Below are 22,554 nucleotides of genomic sequence, written 5' to 3'. Positions count from 1 at the left end.
TGCGAAGAAGGGGAAAGCGTTAGGTGCTTATTATTCTACAAAATTTTACTAGCACGTTGAGCGACATTATGAAAAGACTCGTTTTAATGGAACAAATTTTTTTATTTTATTTTTTATAATGATAGTAGTCCACACCTGTGGAGTAACGGTTAGCGCGTCTGGCCGCGAAACCCCAAGTGCAAGTGCACAAATATGGCTGGTTTAGATGTATATAAGCTTAAACAACTTTGCAAAGTAAAATATTCACATCTTCGGAGTTTTGTTATGAAAATTGCTTCTATGTTTGGCTCAACCTCTATTTGTGAACAGTTTTTTTTCTTCACTTGGCCATTGTAAAATCCAAATCAAGATCACGCATTTCAGACGAAAATTTATTCTATCAGCTCACAATTGCAATGTCTCCCAATTTTGAAACACTTGCTGATTTACGTGACGAAGAAGAATAAACGAATCCTTTCTTTTAAGGGCATGAGTCAATTGACGTAAATTGACAGAAACAACAAAGAACTACAGTAATAAGTTTAAAAAATAGCCTAATTGTTGTTTTTCTGTTTCTTAGTAATCTGCTTGATATTTTGTTAATAATCTATTTTTCCTTAGTTTCTTAATTTTATTTTGAAAGGATGCAAATTAGTGACTGATGCCCTTTCAAAACAAATAGGTTCAGATTATGTCATTACTTTTTAACTGTTGTGGAATTGTACGTTTTATATCATTTGATAAGGTTTTTACAGTAATTGTTTAAATTAGAAATACAGTTATGTTTCAGCTTTTTGTAAAATAGTTTGTATTTGTTTTGGAAAATTTGTTTTCTTTCATTGTCATTATTCATAAAAATAACATTTGTAGAAAACTGTGTATCTTTTTGTCCTGCTTAATTACTTAACGTTCCGTGTTTCAATACTTCACGCGATCCACCGCTGAGTATTACGTTAACAGGTGATGCGTGTTGCAGCAATCAGAGTAGTACAGCGCATCTCTTTAAATGCCCACGTCTGCTCTATGGCTATGAATGAATTTTAAGCTATGCCATTCGATAGAGCTCCGAATTCTGAATCCAACAGTACAAGAATGGCAATTGTATGTCAACTGGTTTGTTGTTATCGCTTTAAGACTAAACAGAGATATCCAACCTACAGCATAGAACATATTTTGCTCTGTAATCGAAGATAGAATCTGTTTATTTTCAAATTCAGATGTGGACTGTTTTCTCTTGTGTAATGTGTAACTTACCATAACAATGTCTCTTGAAGGGATTGCAATTGGCTCTGATGTTTCATCTGTTATACGCAAAAGGATAGTCCTAAAATCACAAGCGAGGAGTATGGTATTTTTGTATATAATTTTTTTAAAGGACTAACTTATGATGCAGTGCGTGTCAGTTCTTCACAAACAAAGAATCTGACTGCAGAGGCGTGTGGTTTAGAAGTGCATACGTTATCTCATATTCTCGGACAGGACAAAGAGATAATTAAAATAGGTGGTATACTTGAATTTACCTCTCCTGGAAAATAACGCAAAACAAACGTGTTAATTATTTGTAAAATTTTCAGAACCGTGTATTACTTCATCGTACGATATTTGAAATACATTAGTAGTATGTGTTAGCAGTGCCTTATAATAGAACGTGGAAAGAAGAAGAAAGCTGTGAATAACCATAGGTACGATTTTCACTTTTCATTGAAATATTATACATGGTATAAGACGAAATATCGCAGAAACATATGAGATATTTGGATGATATTGTAAACATAAACACTCCTGCCTCTTTTTCCATTAATTATACGAAGAGCATTAATAACATTCTTCCTTAAGAGCATTAGAAAACTTTATAAAATGAAGCACATTAACTACATTTCACTTTTAAAATAAATACAGGCATGTTAGGAACGAGGAGATTTTATAATTCCAAAACTCAATTTCTATTTTAAACACCTTTCGTTATATATATATTACACTTTATACGTTTTTTTCTAATATACAATTTTAACTTCAATATATTAACGATATTATTGGATTATGGTTTTCATATTCGCTTCTGTTCAACTACCTTCACTCATAGGTTTATATTGCCATAGGCCAGAGTGATAGAACATAGAATCCTGGACTTCTAGGTAGGTATAAGCTTGAGGATTAAATTAAATTAGATAGACTTGATTTAACAAAATAAAAGAAAGTAATCTTCAGTTTCAATATGAGTACTGAATTAGGCCTACATATGAACAGATATGCTTATATTCTTATAGCCGAATTCTTAACCAGAATATGGAACACTGGACCTCTAGATATGTAAAAATTAGATGATAAAATAAAATTAGATAGACTTAGTTTAACAAAGAAATATAAAATAATCTACAGTTTCAGTATGAGTACTGAATTATATATGAACACACATTATGATTACGTTGCATTATAACCAGATTTGTAACCAGAATGTAGAACCCTGGATCCCTAGGTATTTATAAGCTAGAGAATTAAATTAAATTATATAGGCGTCATTTAACGGAGGAAAAATAAAATACTTTCCAACTTACTGTAAATACTAAATTACGTATCTACAGATATGTTTTCGTTTTGTTATCGCTAGGTTCTTAGGCTGCCCCTACAAACAAACTGTACCTTATCTTTCCTCTGGAGAAACAGACAATAATAAAATCAGCTTTGCTGTACAAGGAAGTCTGAGTAAGAATTAAATCATTCTTTCTCAGACATTAGCAAAGTAAAATTCTACATATCTGTCACTTTATTTCGCAAGTCAGTGACTCCAAGAGCTACTGATCTATGAAGCGAAGAAGTAATAAAAATTGAGATGAGAATTACTTCAGTAAGAGTAATTATATTGAAGCATTACACACAATGAAGAAACAGGTCTCGACCCACTTGCTCAGTGAGAGGGCTGCAACTGATATGTTCTGTCCTTATCTGTTGTCTCTGTCTTCCACGTCTCGTGCACTGTGCACCGTGTGACAACGTCGAACTGTTGCTAGCACTCAATTGGCTTAGGCCATATGCCTTCTTATTCTGAACTCGCTATAGTCAACAACAAGATACCTAATTTTAACACGTGAAAGTAAATATAGTATATATTCCGAAGTGATATAGTGTTAAAAGTTGTGTAATCAAGATGTAGCCTATAGTAGTTTTTAGTTAGTTTTGCTTGCAACAAATGAGTCACTTCAATATAAACACTATCTGAGCATGGCTTTTTGGCACACCATGTATGGTTTAACCTATTGAAAGTCGTATAAAATTATATATGAACAAACATAATATAATTTTTCCCCTATTAGCTTTCACCCGGGCCCACATTTTCTTGCACTCTTATTTATTGCTCCACCTCCACTGCCAGAGTATGCAGGCTGATTCAAAAGTCCTGATCAATTTTCGGGAAACTGATGTGTAACATTTTTCTTTTACAAGTAATATAAATCCTATTTACTGAAGAAGAGAGAATAGCCATAGTTTGTGAATGGTTGAAAGAGTTAATCTGAGCTCAGGTCCAGGCAGTGTTTTTGCAGAAATTTCACAAACCTGGTCCATCAAGGGCAAATATCAGGGTGTTCATGAACAAATTCCTCAGAACGGTATTTTTACCAGATGAAAGAAGTTCAGGAAGACCAGTGACACTGTGCACAGCATACAGGACGCAATGGAACATAGTCCTCAGGCCTCAACATGCAGACTCAGCAGAGAGCTTGGTGTATCCCATTTCAACCGTACACTTTAAGCCTCAAAGAGATCGTAACACATGGCCCTGCAAGATGCATAGTCATCATCCTCAATTGCATACCACACCTGGATATAGTAGGCACGTTTATCAAGCTTAAACCGTAGATTCTCCATGTGGTTGATTGCGATACACTAAGCTCTCTGCTGAGTCTATGTGTTGAGGCTTGAGGATTAAGTTCATTTGCGTCCTGTATGCTGCGCACAGTTTCTGCCGGTGTCACTGGTTTTCCTGAACTTCTTTCATCCAATACAGGAACCATTCTGAGAAATTTGTTCATTAATATCCTAATATTTGCCCCTGATGGACCAGGTTTGTGAAATTTCAGCAAAAACACCGCCTGGACCTGAACATAAGTTAAACCCTTTTAACCGTCCACAAACTATGGCTTTTCTCTTTTCTTTAGTAAGCATGGTTTATATTACCTATAAAAGAAACTTCAGTTTCATGAAAATAGATTGGGACTTCCGAATCACCCTGTACCATAAATTAGTCTTGCTTAAGCATAGCCAGTTGATTCAGTATGTAGGCTACTATTGTAAAAATTTCCAGTTATATCCTTCCGTGTGTCTGTGTTACAAAATAACAATTTAAAAGTCTCTATTAGGAAAGAGAATAGAATTTTGTTTGGAGTTTAAGATGACATATTCCCATTTAAATGAAGTCAGGACTTATCACAAAGTAAATTTAAGTGTGGAGTTAAGATGCCAACATGCATACCTTGATGAACCCAATTACAAAAATGTGCTTGCCTTCTATAATCATGTGGCTATATAATAGTGCATTAAGCTGTAAAAGTTTTTTCTTATTTTTTGGTGAGGGTTTTGAAATCCCTATTTCTTGATCAAGACAACGTACAGACTTTCTACGCATCTATCCTTGCCGTAACAACATTAATTTTCTCATCAATAAGAATGTTATATTTCTTTTGATATTAGTTGTCTGATACTGATCTGGCATATCTGAACTTCTTCATAAAATTTTCAGTAATGTGTCTGTGTCGGCATTCTTTTCCGGATATTTTCTTAAAAATCATCTTCTCTAGCCAACTGCTTTTACAGACTCAGCAGAGAGCTTGTATTCCATATCAACCGTACACTTTAACCCTCATCATAACACATGGCCTTGCGAGATGCATGGTCATCATCCTCAGCATAAACACTCATTACTGTAATATGTACTTAAAATTTACCAAGCAGTTTAAGTCACGTAATGCAATGTCACGTAATGTAGTGACTTCCCAAAATGGGTATGGAGAATCCTATGGTTGATAGGATTTCTTTAGATCAATATGTACTATGCTTTTTATTTTTCTGTTGCAGACTACTCTCATGTGCATGCAAATGCGCCACCAATGGACCAAGGTTTCTCTATTCCAAGTCAGTTTCTGAACGAGCCTCTCGTTGCCAATGTTGCAATGCAGTACGGCCAGGCACTGGTTGGTTCAGGAAAGCAGCTGGTTGATCGTGAGCTGGAGAAATATGTCCCAGTTTCAAGACTAAAATATTATTTTGCTGTTGATACAGGATATGTCACAAGGAAACTGGGTCTCCTCTTCTTTCCTTTTACCCATTCAGTGAGTACTTTATTATTTGATCTGAACAAATGTAACATTGTAAAATTCCTTTGCAGAACGAAAAATTACATTTGTTTGGATGAAATTTCTCCATACTTAAAGGATAAAACTAAATTTCTTCCAATCATTTATTATCCTAAACATCGCTCTCTCATTTTCTGTGGACCTCTGGAAAAAGAACTAAGGAAGAGACTAGTGAAGTGCTTTGTATGTAGTGTGGCATTGTATGGGGCAGAAACATGGACATTACAACAAAATGAAGAGAACTAAATAGAAGCATTTGAATTAGGGATATGGAGAAGAATGGATCACGTGAAATGGACAGACAGAATAAGAAATGAAGCTGTGTTGGAAAGAGTGGATGAAGAAAGAATGATGCTGAAACTGATCAGGAAGAGGAAAAGGAATTGAAGAGCTTGCGGGAAAAACGATGAATGTCACATTTCTATTAAGGATTACATAATGATCTAATTGAGTCTATAACTGCAAGATGTAGTGCTGTTTCTATAGAAAATAAAGGAAAGGATTACTGTATTCGTGATGATAATTCTCCTTTTTACCATTTTTAATAAGAACAACATTCAATTTCGCAGTGATCCATTGAATTAGATACTGACATCAACCTTAAGAAAACTGTGACATTCATCGTTTTTCCCCCAAACTCTTCAATTGGAATTGGTTGGGTCACTGGCTGAGAAGAAACTGCCTAGTGAAGGATGCACTGGAAGGAATGGTGAACGGGAGAAGAGTTAGGGGTAGAAGAAGATATCAGATCATAGACGACATTAAGATATATGGATCATATCGTCCCTCCTCTGGCAAACTAGCGAAAGTGAAAATAAGCGCCCCTGCACTTAAGGTCTATATTGTACTTAGTACTTAGTACAATATAGACCTTAAGTGCAGGGGCGCTTATTTTCACTTTCGCTAGTTTGCCAGAGGAGGGACGATATGAGGAAATGAAGAGGAAGGCAGAAAATAGGAAAGATTGGAGAAAGCTGGGTTTGCAGTCAAAGACTTGCTCTTAGGCAGAACATTAAATGAATGAACATTGCTCTCTTAAACTGACTAAGCATATTGAGAATTAAATTAATAGCTTACCCAAAACATGCTATGAAATATTTAATATAAAACAATTTTTATCTCGAAAAGGAAGCAAAAACGAGCAAAATTGTATTCAACTTTTTTTATTTGAAATATCTCAAAGAATAACCCCCTGAAGTTAATGACATTACAGTTCATCTTGTATCTAGCATTGTCATATGAATTATCCTGTTACACTGGGGACAGAGCATCTAGAAGCTTGGAGACCGTTACTTTTCAGTGGTTCAACCACCCCCTCCTCCCGCACTAGCAGGTATGGTACCATTCATCTGTAAAACATTTTTTGAACGGAAGTTATAGTATTGTGAGAGCACAGCTGTATTAGTGAAAATAAGTGGTCACCATTTTCAGTTAGTTGTGCAAAGAACAATTCTGCTGTGTGTGGGCTTTTCTGCAGTGATGTCACTGAAGCCTCTAGATGCTCTGTCCCTAATTACCAGTATCCAATTGTAATAATCTAGGCTGCTGCATGGACTATTCGTATTGAATAATTATTTTACCTTATGACTAGTATTGGGTAGAAATTAAAAAAAGAAAGTTCAGTGGTGGAACCATTTTCTTGTATGTATAACATAACTGTAGCATGTTAACCCTTTGCAGCACAAATTATTTTTTTGTGTTTTTCATATTATGGATCATAACAAAGCTTCGATCATTTTTTTTTTTTTCAAAATTTTAACTCTACACACAATTTCAAAACACAGATGGCACCTCTATGTATACTCAGGAGATGGTTCCATAGTGAAACATCTGCGCTATAAAATTTAGAAAGAAATAAAACTGTGGTTGTTCTGATCAACCACTATGCTGCAAAGGGTTTCGATTGTGGTAGGTCAATTGTCGAATCTACTATTAATGAGAGGTATTTAGCCTTTTTTGTTTTAGAAACAATCTCCTTTTCAACGCTTTTGCTAAGATAAGTATGAATTCTTCAACAATGCAGGATGGACTATAAATCAGCATATGCCTATAATCTTTTTGCTGTAAGAAAAATCCTAATGTAAACAATAACACGTGACTGAAGTGAGGCTTCATTGGCCACTGTTTAGCGCCATAGATTCTCAGTACATGTTCCCGTCTACTGTTGTACATTCTGTTTCATGTTGAACATTTCATGTTACTCGTCAAGTAGGCCTAACCTCACTACTATGCATTCGTTTGCTTAGGAAACATTTATCTTATAATTACTGTAATTAAATTATTTTTAAGTCTTATGTCTTCACAATGGACAGTTGAGGATACAGAAGCCATACTTCAGTACCACGTGCTTACGTGAACAATTACGAGCTCAAGTGACGCCAGCTTGTTACAAGAACAGACTATCTCGGTATTACTGTTGGTATTCATCCGCATTCATAGTACATAACAAAATATAAATTAGCTTTTCTTTTACATAGCGTTTTACATATGAGTAAAATTAAATGTTTAATCGTATTTAACAACTAGAATTCAATATTTCATTTTCAAATAATACAAGATTGTGGTTTCGAAATACGAACTATATTTTCCTGCGTCATGTGAGTGTTTCGACTGGGAGCCAATCACGGGTATGACAGCAACGTGCTTATGTTTACATTAGGATTTTTCTTACAGCGAAAACAGTATACATAACTACTGATCTATCAGGTCTGTCTGACTTCTGTCATAGTCACTGCAGAGTTAGATACATCTTTAGATCTTTTGCGACATTTTGCATAACATCGCTGGTGTCATGGTTGTGAAGCCGACTGTCATACCAACTTGTTCATCATGAGTTTCATAATAGTAATAATAATGCTTTATTTTTTCTGGCACTCAACCAGAGGATAATATAATGTTAATACAAAAGAAAGTTATAGGTATACCTAAGACAAAATCAAAACAAAAAAAATATGCATAAGCTGAAGGTTATCGAACTTAAATACTTACTTAAACTAGATGACACATTAAATTGCATGATTATTTTATAAACTAGTTACAATTGTGAATTCTAATATATACCCTGGGACACTGTGCATTCTAGAATAAGATGTTTCACTTTCAAAGTGCCTTAGGTCGGGCAGTCCCTAACATCTGTAGGTAATGAATTTCAAGAACAGATAGTATCTGTTGTAAAAGACGAAGAATACGCGGAAGTTCTGTGGAGAAGGACTGACAATAGAGTGTCGTGTTGTGACCAGGTATACAGATTATGTTGTGTGGATAGATTATGAAATCATGATGCAAGGTATTTAGGGGTTGATGTATACAAAATCTGGTAGAGAAGAGAAAAGAAATGCAAACTGCGTCTGTCAGCCAGCCAGAGCCAAGACTTCATTGAAAGACTGTGAGATATGAACTTAGAGACAGATATTACATATAAACCAAACACAGGCATTATGGACATGCTGTAATTTCTGGTTCAGGTCTTAGCTGATATCACTTAATAGTCGCAGTAGTCGAACTGTGGTGTGATGAGTGTCTGGACTAAGATTTATTTTAATTTGGAAGGAAGAAAATTTTTTTATTCGTCGAAGTGAGTGCAGTATAGAAAATGCTTTTTTACATATACGTTTAGTCTGTGTGACCCAGTTTTAAGTGTTCATGGATATGAACACCCAGATTTCTCACACTTGCACTAACGGGGTTTCACTGTTATTTACAACTACAATGGGAAGAACAAATTTTTTTTATTATCATTTCAATAGAAGTCTCTGATTTCCTAGTAAGATAGCCTGTGATTTTTCAGGGTTCAGAATCAATCCACATTTCTGTGACCAAGAGGTTACAGATTTTAAATCCGAATTTAATTTATTTATACTGTCATTCACCAAATCGGGACTGGCGTGGATATACAGTTATAGATCATCCGCATGAAGATGATACCGACAGTGTCGTATTAACTCTGAGACATTTTTCATATATATTGAAAATAGAAGAGGCCCTAAAACAGAACCCTGGGGAATCTCAGTCTCCACAATGCACCTTGATGAAAATCAATCATTTAGAGAAACACTTTGCAAGCGATAGCGAAGATAAGATTCCATCCAGGTGATACTGCTCTCAGAGAAATACAATACATGTAACTTGCCCAAAAGGATATCTACATCAACTGAATTAAATGCCTTGCTGAAATCAAGTAATGTTAATATTCTCTCTTGTCGATTGTCCATTGTTTCACATGCATCTTCGGTAATTTTGTGAAGGGCTGTAGTTGTGCTGTGCCCTGACCTGAAACCTGACTGGAAGGGATTTGTAAGATTGTAAGAATTAAGGTAATCTGTTATTTGCTTGTGAACAATATATTCCAAAGCCTTTGAGAGATTAGAAAAAATGCAAATTGGTCTAAAATCACTGGGAGCAGAAGTAGAATTAATTTTCAGAAGGGGTCGCACTATGGCTTTTTTCCAAATTTTAGGGTATGTGATGGTTATGAGTGAAAAATTGAATGTATGAGTCAGTGTAGGAAGTATAATGTTAGTTACTTTATTCAAAAGAATTGTACAGATGTACCATGTTATTTTGTTTTAATCCATCTTAATGCTTTCCAGACTTCAGTGGATGTTACATTGAAAAGTAAAATTTATCTCGTGAGGATGAAGGTTTGTCGAATAATTCACTTAATGTCATAGTGATTTGCAGTCACTATCTCTTTTATGTATACCCACAGACTGTTGTCCAATGTGGTCAAATTGGAACCTCCTGGAGGTCATAGTGATGTTGAGACCTACAGCCAGTCCATCTTTCTGAATAGTTGTGATTTAGAAAGTCACGAACAGTGTGAAATAGGGCAGTGCACCATTAAACTGAAACTAGGCCTATACCAATTCATAAATACATTTTCTGTTAGTTGAGATATTAGCCAAGTGTTAAGCATTTCTAGACGGATTGTTCTGTTAACAGGTCCTTAAAAAATATGGCCTAACAACACAATTTTCTGCAACTTCTTCTTCCTATTCTTCTTCTTCATCTTCTTCCTCCTCCTCCTCCTCCTCCTCCTCCTCCTCTTCCAATGGTCAACATTCGAGGATAAGTCCATTTGTTGCTTAGCAGTCCAATAGAATGTGTTGATGTTCACTGCTTCTTGTACCTTTTTTTTTTATCAAGACTGGAATAATCTGTTCCTGCCTACAACGAAACGTGATGGATTATGTTCCAACTCCATTGTGATATGTGATTTTCCTTTGCCCAGGAAACGACGTAGCATTTGTGCATGATGCGGTAAATCCACACTCATCTGCAACAGGACATTTCCTTCAGAGAAAACTGTAGAAAACTGCTAAAGCAATAAAGTACTTGCTTCACTACATTCTTCATATCACTATCACTAAGTTCGATGACGAAAACAAGTCGAAATGGTTTCACCACGTCTTTATGTGATTATGCATTGTTGGACATGAGAAGTCCGAGCTCTGATGCTCACTTCTGTTTTGATTTACGAAGTTACTGTTTGATGGATTTGGTAACACAATCATCACATGAATTGAATCTCTTGACTAGTCGACCACTTCAAGGACTGTGTTTGGCACTACCAGAACCAAATGCTCTTTCCTCCCAGGCTAAAACTGTTGCTTTTCTTGGATCTGGTTTCCAAAGTCTCAATTGGAACTGCTTCATCATTGGTTGCATTGTTTGCCCAGTGTGCGGCCTTTCTTGAATGCAAATACCTACAACTAAGCATTCTTCAATCGAAAAGCTACTAGTATCTGCCACCTTATGATTGCTTAAGTTCAAGATCCCGTCCAACAGAACTCTTTGTTATATTGGCGCAATATTTGTCGCATTAATCACTTCTACCAGTCCTTTGTTTTGTTCTTAATGCTGCCATAAAATGCTAAATGTCACCAGATGATATGCAAAGTATTCATGTTATATTAATGACAATATCATGCAATTTATTAGTGTAATATGTAGCTAATCAGCAATGTATGCAATGGAGGGGAAAAGGAACTGGCCACCCTACCCCATTATCCTGGCTTAGTTGCCTCATAAGTGATGTCTTGTTGGTATCACTTGTGAGGTTCAGACCTGTCTTCGGACAGTTGACTAAACAAGTATGCAATTTGTATGGATACAGTGACTTATGCCCCAGCCTATAAATGTTGATAGTATGAAGTTTTACTGCTCCCTGAATGTCCTGTTTTTATTAAGTCTGTAATTTTATTTCTGTTGAAAGCCATGAATAGGCACAAAATCATGTAGTTTCTTGATTTTCCATTTAGTGGGATCATAGTCCAAACAAGGGTCTACAAGGTGAATCAGTGCAGTGATGCTGTGTTTGGTGGTGTTTATAGGAACATGTCTGTTTTCAGCTTCCTTCAAGAGCACCAACATCACTACCATCAAAACACACAATTGATTCATTAAACACAGTCGAATTCTGGCCTACATGCAAGTGTCCTTCGCTCTCCTGATGCATCAATTTAAAGTGTGTGTCAAGTATTACTTATAAATATTATAACACTAGTGGCCTTTAGCTCTCTTTCCTTAAATTTTTAAATCTGACTGCCTCAAAGTATGTTTTATTTGTCACTCATGGTGGATCAGAACACAAGTGAGAACTGTAGAATGTTTGTACAATAGTGCAGTCTTCTTTGTCATGTTAATCAGATCAATTAATACATAGGCGGGAGACTTCCAACAAGAAAGAGAGAGAGAGAGATCATTATAAGAAGGATGTTCTGGCAACAAAGAGTTTTGCTTTTTGGTGGTTTATTTTATGAAGCTTTATCAACATCTATGGTTATCTAGCATCTGAATGTTATGAAGGTGATAATGCCAGCAAAATGCGTCCAGGGTTCAGCACCGAAAGTTATCCAGCATTTGCTCTTAATGGGTTGAGAGGAAATCCCGGAAAAAACGTCAACCAGGTAACTTGTCCCAACCAGGATTTGAACCCACTCATTTCACAGTCAGGCATGCTAACCGTTACTCCATAGTGGTGGATAACAAAGAGTTAGAAACAAATTTAAATTATACAAATGAGTTCTAAAGACTAATAGGATGAAACTTCTAAGAATACGAAACAGTAGTTGGTATTTTATCATTTAATCTTATAAATATGTTGTTGTAGGCCTGTGACATTGGAGCATGTTATAGTGAAAGGAAGCCAACTCACCACAGGATATACACAGAGTATGCAAGTGTATGTGTGTACGGAGACGACATAATGCCCGTTGTACAGTTCAGTGAAGTACAAACTGTTATGTAGTGTGCACCACAGTATGGTTCAGAAGGAGAGAAACACAGTTCTGAAAACTAGAATATTTAGTTTCACAGTATGGTGCCAACGTATTCTGCATTCTAAATAACAGTCTCTATTATAAACTTTGCAATATCAGTTTTATGTCTGCTAAAAGCAAGGAATATAATGTTCAAAGACACATGAGTACGAGGGTGGATTGGAAAGTAACGCACATTAATTTTTTCTGCATTAATATTGTGGCTGGGATGTTGACATTTCACCGAGATATAGTTTGAAGTTTTTGCTATAGACACAATTTGTTTTGCATGTGCAGCTTCTAGCGAGAGAAGCATGAACTACGCAACAGAGATGGTGCTCATGTTACTGTCAACTTATGAAGAGCAGCGAAGTGTGCGATTTTTGTGGGTTAACAGACATAACCCAAGTGAAATTCACAGGGACATGTGTGGCATGTACGAGAAAGACTATGGAGCACAACATCTCCAGGTGGTGCGCTTTCTTCGCAGACAGCCATGAGAACTTTTGTGATTCGCCACATTCCGTGTGGTCGGTAACAGCTGCAACCCAGCGGAATGTCACAGGCATTGAGGTGGCAATTTTTGAATGACCGACAGATTCAACTGCAAACCTTATCTCAACAGTTCACTATTTCATACAATGCAATGTATGATATTGTGCATGACATATTGAAATTTCATAAAGTTAGTGCCCACTGGGTGCCTAAGAACCTGACAGATGAGCACAAGGGCCAGCGAATGATGACATGCTTGGACCACTTAAGGTGTTACACTGCAGAAGGGCATGACTTTCTGAAAGGAACTGTAACTGGTGTTGAGTCCTGGGCATATCACTACACACCCGAAACAAAGCAGGCCTCTATGGAGTGGAAACATGCTGCTTCTCCAGTAAAGAAAAAATTCAAAGTGACCCAATCTTCTAAGAAAGTGCTTGTGACAGTGTTCTGGTATATGCATGGTGTTTTGTTAGTGGATTTTGCTAAACATGGGATCACAGTGAATGCTGCAGCCTACATTCAAACGTTAGTAAAGTTGTATCGTATCCTTCATGACAAATGCTGTAATATTAATGCTGACAATTTCAAACTTCTTCATGATAATGCTCGTCTCCATGTTGCGGCTTCTGTTCGTGAGAAAATCAACACATTTGGATGGGAGGTGCTCCAGCATCCACCATACAGTCCAGACTTTGTACTGTCTTTAGAACTCATCTGTTTGGTCCGATGAAGAAATTCCTGGCCGGCCATCGCTTTGTGACTGATGCAGAAGTGCAATCAACTGTCCGCTGATGGCTATACTCAAACTGAAACAGACTTCTATGAACAGGGTATACTGAAACTGGTACCATGATGGGAGAAATGTATTGAGAAACTTGACATTATTTAAAAAAGTAACTAAAAGATGTGAGTTCATTTTTGTATTTTTATTTTTGTTTACCTATTAAACGTTTTTTTTTTTTTTTTTAATTATTGTGTGTTACTTTCTGATACACCCTCACACAATTAAACATAAACGGTTGGAACAAGGGACTGTGCAGAAAGACCCTATATCAAATTCAACATTTTATGAAGACGTGTGCTGACATACCATTTAACAACGCGAGTTTTCACAGAAATACACTGGAAGAGAAATTCCACATCAGACTACATTACTGAAATACTATGTCGAGAAAATTTACAACACATGAGATCGGAGGTAAACTAACAAATCAGCACATGTGGGTGTCAATTGATGAGACGACAGATGCTGTTAGTTAATATGGTTGTTGGGGCTCTGGATCCAGAAGGCCCAGATGAACCAACCTCTCATGTGATGTGATAAATGCTGTAAACAATTCTACAATATGTGGGGGTTTTCAACATGCAGTGCAGTTATTATGACCATCAGGTATAGAGCATTATAGAGTACTTCTGATAGTTACCAATGCAGCATCCTATATATTAAAGGTGGTAACTATATTAAAAACAACATACAGAAAGATGGTAGGCCTACACATCACTTGTCTCGCTCATGCCTGCCACAGAACAGCAGAGGAGGTTAGATGCCAGTTTCCAAAGTCGATAGGCTAATTGTAAATGTGAAGAAAGTATTTGTAAAAGCTTCAGCTCGTATTACTACCTTCGGAAATGAGTGTCTTGGAGTGCCTCTTCTGCTTGTTCCTGTTTTAACATAGTGGGGATCCTAGCTGCAAGCATGCTGATACTTGCATGAACATTTTTCCAGTGTAAAGAAGGTGATAGATATGTTCGACAAGAATGATACAACTTCTATACAGTAGTTGTGGTTCAATTACTTCTTTGTGACCCAAGTATTGAAAAACAATGTCATATTGTGTCAAATTTTGAATTTATTGCTCTTGCAATTGAAAGTATAGAAAAGAGTGGAGTTAAACTGGTGGAACATATTTCAATAATGAATAATATTGTGTCTAAACTAAATAGTATACAAGACAATGGAGCAACAAAGTGTGTGCAAAAATGAAATATGTATTACAAAAAAATAATGGGTTCAGTTCACTCTGTCAGGTAGCTAATATTCTGTTGGGTGACAAATTCACTGTAGATAATTTGGATGTCGAAATGAATGATGTCAAATATTTCACATAAGCGTCTGTCGTTTCGACAGTTGTTGAACGCATCTTTTCTGCATTCAAATTCATACTAGACAGTAGTAGACACTCGTTCGCTTTCGAAACTTTGAGAATGCATCTTGTTGTTCACTGTAATCACAAACTAAACACACAATAGACAATACATGTAAGTCCACATATATTGAATTTAATTTTCTAATGGTTGAAATGAAGTTAAATAAAGAAAGAAAGTAATCCAGAAGAATGTGTGTATTATTCTCTTCTGCAGAATATACTGTACAGGACTGAGTGGTGCTGCCTACTCTGTGTGTATTATCCTGTGTTAAGTTGGCTTCCTTTCACTGTAAACATGCTCCATTGTCACAGGCCTATTTATTGAAACTTAAAGGAAAAATCAACGAATTGAAATTTTAATAATTTCTAACAACACATATGTTTACTAGTTTCACTAAAATTACCTTACTGTTAATGTATAATTATTGTCAGTATATGCTTTATACAACTGTCAATCGAAATTGCCATCGAAATTTGCAAGAGCTGAAAGAAAGGAAATAGGAAAGCAACTACATTATTAATTTATTCTAGGCCCTTTGAAAAAAAAAAAAAATTACGAACTTTTGCCTCAACCCAATAGAATTTGATTTAAGTTATTGAAGGATCTAGCCTCACTAAAATTTTAACCAAGTAGCGGCAAAATGTATAAAGGAGACATAAAATAGTTTTCATGCTTGATAATGAAAACATGTACAGTAACAAGAACTAAAAAGCAAGTATTATTCTATTACTTCCATTACAAGATCCCATGTATCTGCATCCTCTTTACTTTAAAGGATATGTAAATACATAATTAAAATGTAAGGTAACTGAACATATGCAGATATATCATTCCCTGTTTCTGTTTCAGGACTGGTCTGTTAAGTATGAACAAGATGAACCTGTTCAGCCACGTTATGAAATAAATGCTCCAGATTTGTATATACCCACAATGGCATATGTAACATACGTTCTTGTGGCAGGCCTAGTACTTGGTATGCAAGATAGGTAAGTTCGAATTCTGATTTCCCCCCTTTTTTTCCTTACAGAGGAGGGACCTGAAGGCTTGCACTGCAGCCTGAGAGATAATGCTTACCATTCCTGTTCTGTGAGTGATATTTGTCACTGAACAGTTGAACTCATGTACAACAGCATGCTGCATCATGAACTTATTAGAAGTGGGATGTGACAGCATTTTGCTGTCACAGCTCTGGAAAAATTGCTGTGATAGATGATAATAAGTGATTTTGTCACAGTGTGATTTCTGTGTTTGAATGGTTCTTGGTGATTGGGAACATTGTAACTCCCTGGCATTCACAGAGTCATTCATCAAAGATGATGGCAGGCAATACATGCCACTTTCCAATGGTAAGGTCATCATCAGTTGCGATGTAGAAGTTGCTTGTTGCTGAAGGTCCCAGGTTGTCTGGGTTCTTCAAGTCTTCAGTTTGTGGTAATTTTACAAAATTAAGAAATATAACTGTTCTTTACAAGGGGAATGTATATCAGAACAAAACCGGAATGAATCTAAACATTACAGTTAAAAGGCATAGTACAGTTTGTAATGTACCAAACACAAATCTCCATTTTGAGACCCAAAGCATTACTTCTAACTGGTGACCAGTGATGTGTTCGGTTTTTTCTTTCACATATTTCATAACATTCGATTATTTCAGATTTTATAGAAATCAGTTATGAGTGTTGAATTGTTAAATTTTTCTAAATTAATGGTCTTTAGCAATGTGGACTATATAAATTCGCAATATATTTAATCAAAACATTTCAATGCTTCCCATCTCGAGCCTACAGTTGTTTATGTTCACCGCTCTTCTGTGAATTGAATTGATATATCACTGCCATGTCGTGTATGAACAATAGTGATTAACATGGCAAGTATGCTAAAAACAAACCACAGTCTGCGATGTGTCCCAAGAATGTTTATGGAGGTGAGTCATTCATGGAAGAATATAATCGATAGTGAGTGCTTCAGTATTAAAGAGTTGTCCTCGTTAACCCCTCGAGTGGGATGATAGTTAATTAGATCCCAGATATGTTGTCCTTTCAAGTTAATCTTCTGACTTGCAATTGTCTAGACTCTGGAGCTGTCATATAATTATGTACATTAGTCACCATACCTATGAATTACGTTTTCTTGTGAGATAGCAAATTCTCGAACCTGTGATTTTGGAACTATAGTCACAGTCGGAACCAGTCACAAACTTATCACAGCAGCAAAATCACAGGTCTGCAAATCACACCCCATCACTAGAACTTAACCAGCCTATGGTAATGATGATGGCGAAATGAGTTTAAGGTCCAGTGTCGAAAGTTATCGAGCAATTCTACTTCATGCAAATCTAGTCTTTCAGGTGAAGCTTCCTGTAAAGCGGATTTGAATAATTTCAAGGGAAAAATTATTCCGGTGCCAGGTATCGATCCCGGGACCTCTGGTTGAACATACCAGCACTCTCCCAACTGAGCTACCCGGGAAGTCCACCTGACACCGTCTCAACTTTTCCCTTTATATCCACACAACTCGCGTGGGCTCACAAAACACCAGAGACCCACATCGAGTGCACACAAACTCTGTGTGACTTGGAATTGTGGTTTTCTGTTAACGTACACAGTGACGTATATATTATGCAAATCCAGTCTTTCAGGTGAAGCTTCCTGTAAAGCAGATTTGAATAATTTCAAGGGAAAAATTGTTCCGGGGCCGGGTATCGATCCCAGGACCTCTGGTTGAACGTACCAGCGCTCTCCCAACTGAGCTACCCGGAACTTCACCCAACACCGTCTCAACTTTTCCCTTTATATCCACACAACTCGCGTGGGCTGACGAAAAGCCAGAGACTCACATCGAGTGCACACAAACTCTCTGTGACTTGGAATTGTGGTTTTCTGTTAACGTACACAGTGACGTATATATTAAGCAAATCTAGTCTTTCAGGTGAAGCTTCCTGTAAAGCAGATTTGAATAATTTCAAGGGAAAAATTGTTTCGGGGCCGGGTATCGATCCCGGGACCTCTGGTTGAACGTACCAGTGCTCTCCCAACTGAGCTACCCGGGAACTCCACCCGACACCATCTCAACTTTTCCCTTTATATCCACACAACTCGCGTGGGCTGACAAAATGCCAGAGACCCACATTGAGTGCACACAAACTCTGTGTGACTTGGAATTGTGGTTTTCTGTTAACGTACACAGTGACGTATATATTATGCAAATCTAGTCTTTCAGGTGAAGCTTCCTGTAAAGCAGATTTGAATAATTTCAAGGGAAAAATTGTTCCTGGGCTGGGTATCGATCCCGGGACCTCTGATTGAACGTACCAGTGCTCTCCCAACTGAGCTACCCGGGAACTCCACCCGACACCATCTCAACTTTTCCCTTTATATCCACACAACTCGCGTGGGCTGACGAACGCCAGAGACCCACATCGAGTGCACACAAACTCTGTGTGTTCACCTGAAAGATTAGATTTGCATAATACATACGTCACTGTGTACGTTAACAGAAAACCACAATTCCAAGACACACAGAGTGTGTGCACTCGATGTGGGTCTCTGGCGTTTCGTCAGCCCACGCGAGTTGTGTGGATATAAAGGGAAAAGTTGAGACGGTGTCGGGTGGAGTTCCCGGGTAGCTCAGTTGGGAGAGCACTGGTACGTTCAACCAGAGGTCCCGGGATCGATACCCGGCCCCGGAACAACTTTTCCCTTGAAATTATTCAAATCTGCTTTACAAGAAGCTTCACCTGAAAGACTAGATTTGCATAATATATACGTCACTGTGTACGTTAACAGAAAACCACAATTCCAAGTCACACAGAGTTTGTGTGCACTCAATGTGGGTCTCTGGCATTTCGTCAGCCCACGCGAGTTGTGTGGATATAAAGGGAAGAGTTGAGACGGTGTCGGGTGGAGTTCCCGGGTAGCCCAGTTGGGAGAGTGCTGGTACGTTCAACCAGAGGTCCCGGGGTCGATACCTGGCCCCGGAACAATTTTTCCCTTGAAATTATTCAAATTTGCTTTAAGGAAGCTTTACCTGAAAGACTGGATTTGCATAATATATACGTCACTGTGTACGTTAACAGAAAACCACAATTCCAAGTCACACAGAGTTTGTGTGCACTCGATGTGGGTCTCTGGCGTTTCGTCAGCCCACGCAAGTTGTGTGGATATAAAGGGAAAAGTTGAGACGGTGTTGGATGGAGTTCCCGGGTAGCTCAGTTGGGAGAGCACTGGTACGTTCAACCAGAGGTCCCGGGATCGATACCAGGCCCCGGAACAATTTTTCCCTTGAAATTATTCAATTCTACTTCAATTGGTTGAGGGAAAACTTTGGAAAAAAACCAACTAGCTAACTTTTACCAATCAGAATTTAAACCCATGCGTGATTGCTTCACAGTCAGACATGCTAATCATTTTACCAGAGTGACAGACTGCAATTCTGTTAGTCTAATGCTTGTTTTATTCATTTTCACTTTCAATATTCCATGGAAATACAAGTTTTCTGCAACAGTTCATCTGAAAATATGATTTTCAGCATGGTGTCCTCTTTATGTAGACAGCAATTTCTCCTAAATTACTGGATAATGTATGAATATTCCTGTTCATTATTTACTAGCCAGTTTATCCAGGAATTATGCACATTCCACTTACATATTATTAATGCGCTGTTTACAAGATGTATTGTTTAGTCCTTTATGGACTCTTGTGAACTAGGCTTAAAAATCTTCCTAACAGACACCACAGCTATTTAACTTCCTCAGAGAATTAATGATCAAAGTGTTCGATACTAGTTTCCCTTGGTCAAGCTGCCAAAATGATTGCATTGTTAGTTTGTAAACGAGTTTTCCATTCTTATTAAATCTCCGAATTTTGTTTTGGCTCACAAAAGTATTTTGGGATGTCTGAGACTTCTGTTTTGACATTTTGAAGTACATACTATGTAAAAAGCAATACCTAATGTTAATGATTAGAACTTTTTTCAGAGAATACTACCCAAAATTATTAATGTACAACTTATACTTATCCACTAAAATGAACGAAGCACAAATCGAATTCAAAGTCCCACACATGCACTGTTGCTCCTCTAGGAGACAGCAGAATCTGGATGCTGTCTGCTATTATTTTCGGTAAAGTAGGGCACAACTGCGCAGTGCCATCTAGTATATATGAAACATTCAAAATGACTCAAAATCTGTGCTTCATTGGCTGGCCATGATAATATCTTTGAAAAATATTAGAGTGCAAGAGGTCAAATGACTTCATTGTCAAACGCCTGGCACTAGAAAACAACAACTTTCAAAATGAGACACATTATTTATTAATGTCCAGCTTACACTACAAAATAACGTGCAACACCACACAGGAGAAAAAACATGCTTAAATAATTTTATTGAAAATAACTTCAAAATTATAACACACCACTCTGGAGACATGATATGCTCATTGAGAAAGTTATATGTTAAATGGGTAAGAGTTCCCTATAGTGCACAACACTCCATACTGGATAATTAATTAGCAAAGTAACATATCACTAGCTTGGTTTGACATGGTTCTAACTGCAAAAACCATTATTCTGAGAAAATTGAGTTTAAAAGTTTCATTTACTATAACTTTTTTTTGTTTATGAATATTTTTCAAAATAATTTTATAAACCTTCTTAGATATCAATTAAAAGTAGTTTTACGAATTGACTTTGAAAAATATTTTTTTATATGGTAGAATCTGAGATACTGAAGATGCAGTTAGAATCTTGTAACTTTAAATTTGACACTTCAGGAAAGTTACAAAGGTGTATATGCACATAGAACTTTGTCGAACTAACTTTTAATCACTATTCAAAAGACGTGTTAGTTACAACTCCAGATTATAGGTATAATAAATAAATAAAAATTAAAACACTATAAGTCTATGTTGAAAAAAGAATGTTATGATAACAAATATAAAATAACAATGGATTGTGACACTATCTCAAACAAAAATGTATTTAGCCTATACCATAGGTCTTTATCCCATTGCCCTCTCGTGTGCATAGAGTCTGCTCACTGCCCTGATATCTAGCCGAGGGCAAGGCAGTCTGTGTACAGATGCACTGTACTGTCCATTCGCCGAGTTGAGTGACCGCCAAGTAAAGACAAATAGCATTCTTGCAGTCTTCAAGTAGCAAACAGGAATAACCAAAATCAGGTCTTGTGTGTAAAACAGAATGCAAAAAGTGTTGCAGGCTGTCAATGGTTAAAATGTTTATCTAAGTTGTACGTTTCAACTTTCAATACAGTCACCACTTCTTTTTCGACTCATTATTCACAAACAACCATCCACACAGCCCGATTCACTTTCAATATGAGCAATAATCAAACATTACCCTTCTCCTGAGAGGGACTTAGTGTATATCCACAAGATAATCCCATAATAATCTGTGCTTCATTGGCTGGTCATGATAATATCTTTGAAAAATATTGGAGTGCAAAAGGTCAAATGACTTTATTGTCAAACGCCTGGCATTAGAAAACAACAACAAGATAATCCCAACAAAAAGGCTTGCTGCGGAGACGAAATGGACGAATCTACATAAACTTTATTTCTGGCGTATCCTTCATTGAGTCGTGTTTCATCTGTGTAATATGTTTTCCTATCTTCTTGCCTCATTAATTTTATAGTCCGTAAAAAATCTCGCCTCCACATAATAATATTATCTTTGTCTATCAACATACTGTCATGTCCACAACAAACATACTTGAAATGAAGTTCCTGTAATAACTGTTCTTCGATAATCCAGTAAATCAGGATCTTCATTAACAAGCAAGTACTTTGTCTATTGTAGGCAGTTCATTTCGAAATAAAAACACGTGCACTTTTGTTGTGATAGCATTTTTGTCAATCTCATCAACTGTATCCACAGTCTTCGCATGCAACATTTTCTTTTTTATATTTAAAAGGTTTACTTTCAATGTTATAATTTATCAATTTCGGTTACATTAACACGCGATATTTTACGTGTTAAATATCAATATCATCATCATCATCATCATCATCATCATCATCAGCAGCAGCAGCAGCAGCAGCCTTCAAGTGTTAAACCCCAGTGGATCTGTTATGGTCTCTTGCCAGTGTTTCCTAGGTCTTCCTAAATTTCTTCGACCTTTTGGGACAAATAGTAAAATACGATCAGTTGTTAGCCGTCTTTCATCGCATTTTCTTAGTGTCCATGCTTCACTGCCATAAGCCAAAACTGGTCGTGCGAGAGTTTTGTAGATTTTCAGTCTTGTATGTCTTTGTACTTGGGAGGGTTTGAATACACTATTGATAGTTCCAGCAAATATCAATATAATG

The 22,554-nt window shown here is 36.8% G+C and overlaps 1 protein-coding gene across 8 annotated transcripts in view; it reads left to right on the top strand.

Annotated features, from left to right (window-relative positions):
• Yif1 (Yip1d-interacting factor 1) overlaps positions 1 to 22,554 on the top strand; it is a 159,468-nt gene that overhangs the window by 45,567 nt on the left and 91,347 nt on the right. For all 8 annotated transcript variants that reach the window (XM_069825549.1, XM_069825508.1, XM_069825525.1 and 5 more), the window contains 2 exons: positions 5,050 to 5,303; positions 16,082 to 16,218. In XM_069825549.1, the coding sequence (XP_069681650.1) occupies positions 5,050 to 5,303; positions 16,082 to 16,218 (391 nt within the window). The remainder of the gene's footprint in view (positions 1 to 5,049; positions 5,304 to 16,081; positions 16,219 to 22,554) is intronic.

This window comes from Periplaneta americana, chromosome 1 (genome assembly GCF_040183065.1).
Source record: "Periplaneta americana isolate PAMFEO1 chromosome 1, P.americana_PAMFEO1_priV1, whole genome shotgun sequence".
Taxonomy (NCBI): Eukaryota; Metazoa; Arthropoda; class Insecta; order Blattodea; family Blattidae; genus Periplaneta; species Periplaneta americana.
Note: the sequence above shows the minus strand (reverse complement) of the source record. Positions and strands in the feature narration are given on the sequence as shown.